Source organism: Aplysia californica, unplaced genomic scaffold (assembly GCF_000002075.1).
Source record: "Aplysia californica isolate F4 #8 unplaced genomic scaffold, AplCal3.0 scaffold01023, whole genome shotgun sequence".
In the NCBI taxonomy this organism is placed as follows: domain Eukaryota; kingdom Metazoa; phylum Mollusca; class Gastropoda; order Aplysiida; family Aplysiidae; genus Aplysia; species Aplysia californica.
In genome coordinates this window covers 51,484-57,462 of record NW_004798293.1, presented here as the reverse complement: position 1 = coordinate 57,462, position 5,979 = coordinate 51,484, and the positions used below count along the sequence as shown (strand labels likewise).

Here is a 5,979-nt window from a genome sequence, read left to right as displayed (position 1 = left end):
CTTTTTTGTGTTTGTTACTCTCTTGTGACTCCTCTAATCTTTGGCACTTATATAACCTTATTGTGTTGCAAGTGCTGTAAAACTCTTACTACAACTAACTCTTTTCTTTGTATACTCTTCTCTACTAGTAACACTTCTAATCTTCAGCGTTTCCATGACCTATTTGTGTTGCAAAAATGCTGTAAAACCCTCACTGGGGGGGCTCTCGTGGCCTAGGGGCTAAGGTTTTGCCTCTCATTCAATAGGTGGGTGGGTGGGTGGTTGGCATTTGCTCTGATGTGGTTTGCTTCTTCTTTCCTATCGAATATCTATATCGTCATTATCTCCCTTTCTTTTTTCTGTTTGTACTCTCTTGTAACACCTCTTATCTTCGGCACTTATATGACCTTATTGTGTTGCAAGTGCCGTAAAAAACTTACTAAAACTACTCTCATTCAGTAGGTCCCGGGTTCCAATTCAGATAGCGATGGAAATTTTTCTTGTTTAAAATTGTCTCCTTTCACCTCTTTTCCTGCTCTCTAGCAATGTTCTGTTGTCTGCTATCGACTCCACTTTCTGCCCCCAGCCCTCACCCCTTTTGCCCCCTCCTCCGGGCTCCTGACTCTTTCTGCAGCCTTTCTACTGCTACTCCCTTCTAACTGCTGTCTTTCAGCCACACCCCTGATCTTATGGTAGGAAAGATCTACACCTAGCCTCCTCCGACAAGGGCAAAAAATCTCGGAGGTCCCCTGTGCAAGTTGTGCACATTGTGCGCGTTGAAGATCCCTTTGTGGTCCAAAATTGATAAGAGTAGACTTCGGTCGCCACCTGAGCAAAATTCAAATTTCCTACCGACTGAAAATGTTAAATGTTTCATGCGTTCATATGACCTTATGCAGTTGCGAATGGCGTAAAACACTTACTAAAGCTAAGCTAATAATATTAATAATTAATAACATTTATGCTGCGCATTTCCATTTTATAAAAAGTACTAAATGCGCTTTACGTTCGTAAAGATATCTCATTTAAAAACTTAATGTTCATTTGTGTACGTAAAACTATTTTTATATACAGTCGAACCTGTGTAAGACGGCCACCCATTGTCAAGGAGAAAAGTGGTCATGTAAGACAGGTGGCCGTCTTAGGCAGGACGGATTAAGATGAAGAAAACAAACCATTCCTTTTTTAGATCCTAACCGAAGGTAGCTGCACTGTTGTTGTTGTTGTTTTCGTTGTTTTGTTTTTTTGTTTGCTTTTTTATTTTGTTGCTGCTTTTGTGCAAGGGTGACAATAAAATGAAATGCGTAAGACAAGACTGAATGCCATGTTAAAACAAGCACATGGGTCGCCACCACTCAGAGAATGAGCGATGCTTCTGTCGCAAGTTCATGTTGATATTCATTGTTGCTTTGGTACAGACTGGGTAAACAGTGACCACTCATCTCACTTACGGTTTGAGTTCTAGGTGGGGGCTTATGGGTTATGAGGGATCACATGCTCTCCTCAACAGCAGCTGAAAATTTGTTATCTTTTGGTCTACTGTGGGAGGGGCCAACACAACATGATCGGTTGGAGGGACTACCTAACAACAATGGCTGGTGATTGGATTGTGACGGCTCGCCCACAATGCCAGGGGCCAATGCATAATTTATGACAAAACGTAATGGAGTCACTAAGGTGGCCGTTTAAGACAGGGGTTATTGCTTGGTGTCATAGGGGATGTGTGTTAAAGTATGGTGGCCACAGCTGCGTTGGACAGGTGGCCGTTTTACACAATGAAATTATATATATATAGAAAAAATGCAAGGTTGTGAGGAAAAGAGGTGAAAGTGGCCGTCTTATAGAGGTGGCCATCATGCTGTCATGGCAGGTTCGACTGTATGAATATGTATAAATATTTTCGCTAAAAAGATTTGTCACGCTGTGAGCCTGGCAATGTGTTCACAAAAAAAAATGTGGAATGCAATATAAACTCTCTCTCTCGGTAACTACTCCTTACTACAGGCCTCCAACAGAGAGCTACGGCTGGTCCAGATTGTGTCCATCGTTTTCTTCGGCGCCGTTGCCATGGCGATCGCCCTGTGGTCCAGCGTCATCTACGGCGTGTTCATCCTGGCGGCAGACATCGTGTTCGTCATCATCTTCCCTCAGCTGACCGCTGTCCTCTACCTGCCCAAACTCTGCAACTCTGTGGGAGCGGTCGCGGGCTACTTGGTCGGTCTGGTTCTTCGAATCGGCGCCGGGGAGCCCATCATAAACATGCCCGTCTGGCTGCGTTTCTTCATCTATGATGAGGCTCAGGGCAAACATCTTTTCCCGTTCCGGACGTTCTCCATGTTGGTCTCGCTGGCCGTAACGTTGGCCGTCAGCGTGGTGTTTCGTCTGGCTTCTAATTGGTTGCGCGGGCAGGGTTATGCGGTCCCTTGTGCCGTGTCGACAGACGCTGGTGATGATGTGGGTGAGGGCGCGGCCGGGAAAGATGCGGCGGCCGGCGAGTATGGAGGTTTTCGCAAGGTGGGAGTTGAAAACTGTTATAGTGGTGGTGATGGTGAGTCACCGAGCCACGTGGGGCGGAATGGACTGCGGGCAGGCTCGGGTGAAGGTTACGAGATGGGCTCTCTGATGGTGGAGGGTAAATTTAGGAAGTTGACTGATAACGACGAGGATATTTGATTGTCTGACTGGCAGGCAAAGGAAAAAGTGTTCCTCATGCTGACGAAGATGAATGACAGATGGCTATAAGGGATCCCTTTTCCTTGAAGATTACTATTACATCATCTTAGTCTGTTTACTGATTCACCGACAGAGAAAAGGGTGTCTGTCTTATCAACTAAAGTAAGTGACCGAATGACCGATGGTGATAAGGGTATGAGTCCCTCTCCCTTTCAGGCCTACAGGCTCGAACTCGGATGGCTGCTGGATCAGAAAAGTAAGATGTGAGGCATTGTTGGGAAATCAGGCGCTCATCAATTTTTAGGCATGCGGGGTTACCAGTATCACCATAAAGCTCGCTCATTTGTCTTGCTTTCAATGAAAAAAAAAAAAAAATATATTTTGAATAGAGGTCGGGATAATTTGCGATTGAAGTGGGTAGGGTCACCTTGTTTCAGAGATAAAAATATGGAGAAATTGGCCGCCAAAGTTTAATGATCTCCATAGCTTGAGAGCCCTTGGAAACTGAAAAATTTACATTTTTTTGTACCTTTAATCACCGTTTTTGAGTAAAGTCCCCTAAGTAATATGTTTTTAAATGGACATAAATGGCGTTGAGCTAAAAAATAAAAAAATTCGACACAAATTGCCAAACTATTGGAAAAATGCCATGCTCTTCGATTTCATTAATTTGATGAGCGCCTGATTTCACCACGGTGCCTCACAAATGCAAGAAGAAGTCTCTCTTCTTTGGAAGATTACATCATCTGAGTCAGTCTGTCTGACATAAAAATACGGGTAAATGTGAAGTTCTTGTCTGACAGACAAAGATGTAGATGTCCGAGTCCGTCTGTCTGTCTGATTGACAGAGATACTGGTATGATCTGAAACCCCCTGTCCGCATTTTGGTTTAAGATTGAGGGAGATGTTAGGGGCAGTTGTTGCTGAAAAGTGGTTGTGGACAAAAATCCTTCTTTCATGGAGATGTATGGATTACTGTCTTTTTTTTTCCGGCTTGACTGTCTTATTTGTGACACTAGCTTGTGACTACAGAGGCCGGTCTGGCTGTCTGGATAAATTATACAGCTGAAGTTGTCTAGGACAGTCACCCATAGTCGGGGATGGAAGTGGTGTCTTAGACAGGTGGATGTCTAGGACAGTGTCGTTATAACATTAAATAAAAAACACAGGGGGAGGGTGATGGGTAGTGATCAAATCAATTGTAAAGGTGATTGTCTTGGACAGGTGGCCATTGATGGAGCAGGTTTGACTGCAGTTTTGATGGACAAAAGGGAACAGGCCAAACGAAACGTCAAGAGGAGACGCCTCCAATAAAAATAGAGGATTGTGACCACTGCCCTTTCTTCCCCTCCTTCATCTGTAGTCCCTCTTTTGTGTCTAGTTTTTCTCGTGAGGTGCCATTTTGCTCCCCATCCTGCCATGACAACAGACAACACGGGCTATTAGGTGGGAGGTGCCATATGAATCAAAACTTGACTCTTTTGTGATCCGAGTGCCATCTCGTACTAACTCCAGTTTCTGACTTCGTAGTTTTTGTCACAGCTGTCAAGGCTGTTGAAGAATCTTCCCTTTTGGCCCACTGTTACTGTGGTAAAATTCTGTTTTCCTAAGAATTACAGTTTCATTTTGTACTATCTCCCGTTTTCTTTTTTGGGGGGGAAGGGGGGGGGAGGTTGTAACTGGCATTCATTGCGTTCAAAATGATTTAGAATCTACGTCAAAATCAGAAAAATGGAGTTAGTTTGAGGCAGCATTGAGCTCATGTCTTGACTGCCAAAGGGAGGTACAAGTCTCAGACAATTGATCTCTTTCTTGACCCCCATAGAGGTAAAACTTTGCTGCCTAAACATGATATTTTTGCCATGCGTTCTTTGGACATTTCATGCTTACTTCATTTATGTAAACAAAACTGATTTTTCATGCACTTGTACGCATTTAGACACACATACCTAACGCACGCACAAATGCACACACTCACCCACTCCTACCAATGTGTGCCCAAATACTCATGCAATAACACAGGCATAAACACACTCGCTTGCATGAGGACACACACACACACACACACTCACACACACACACACACATACACAAACACACACACACACACACACACACACTTCCTCCCATGTGAGCTTGAATATTTATGATGTTATCACCCAAGCCCTAACACATTCACTTGCATGTGCTCAGGCGTGCTGACAGTCACTCGCCCTTATAAATATAAATTATATATGGTACCGGTTCGATGAACGGACTCAAAAGAATCGATCGTCAAATCATTGTGGTTCAGTGCACACTGCTTGTGAATGGAAGCCTCACTTGTTTACAATGGCGTCTTAGAAGACAGACTTTCCCAAGATTAGATTTATACGAAACAAACGAAAAACTGAAAATTAAACTATGGACTTCAGACTCCTTAATATAACTGTGCACCCTTTAAATGATTCTGAACCTCCGTTATTCATTTTTCAAATTCGAATGTTGTTGTTTTTTTTGGCACAGTCAGTTTGTATTTCTGGTTACATATCACGGCCAGTGACATATTACCGTTGCTAGTCACACTTGTACCATCTGGTCAAGTGTTGTGGCGGTCATTTATTGTAGTCATTTACCCATTTACCTTTCATATCCTTGTCTTTATTTTATGAATCTTTCTTTTTTTTGTTGTTGAAAGAATCGCCTGCCAAGTTTTCTTTTTATTTTGGTTGTCACTTTTTTATACTCCGTAATTGCTGTCTCAAAAATGAGTCACTGTTTGATCCTGTTTTCAGGTTGAGTGGGGGATAAAAAACCCATAAGAGTGTATAGATTTATGCGACTTTTCATCCTGTATTATTTTTTAAAATAATTTTTTTGTGCCATACTTTACTGTTACTGAAATCTCAAAAGTTCCAACTAGTGGTTGGAAGGCGCCACTGGCTCTGGTACATCCCATTTTTTAATTTTCCCTTCAGCTGTGTCACTCGATTTACTATCTGTTTTGCTTTTTTTCCAGCACTAAATGGGTGTTGTATCACTGTTCTTCTCTTTACTTGAAATGACTGAATCAAATTGACATGCAGGCATTTAAAATTGATGGAGTATGTGTCTATTATGAATTTTGACTGTGTGTTCTTCTTATGCGTTACACCTTTGTTAGAGCTCAGGGGGTAACAGTTAGTTTGTCGAGGACCTTCGAGGACCTGGAGGTTTAAAGTTCGAATCAAACTCTCCCGATCATAATTTTTCTCACCCTTCGTCACATTCATTTGCACTGTCTGACTGATCTGACCTATATATATATATGTTTTAGGTTCTGTTTTTTTGTGGTTTTTTTGTTTGTTG

The 5,979-nt window shown here is 42.6% G+C and overlaps 1 protein-coding gene across 1 annotated transcript in view; it reads left to right on the top strand.

The window, feature by feature from the left end:
* Positions 1-3,823, top strand: part of LOC101858585 (high-affinity choline transporter 1) — a gene marked incomplete in the record, with an annotated part of 16,781 nt that extends 12,958 nt beyond the window's left edge. The window contains 1 exon segment of the mRNA XM_013089714.2: positions 1,984-3,823. Within this exon segment, the coding sequence (XP_012945168.1) occupies positions 1,984-2,652 (669 nt within the window).
* Positions 3,824-5,979: the final 2,156 nt, after the last annotated feature.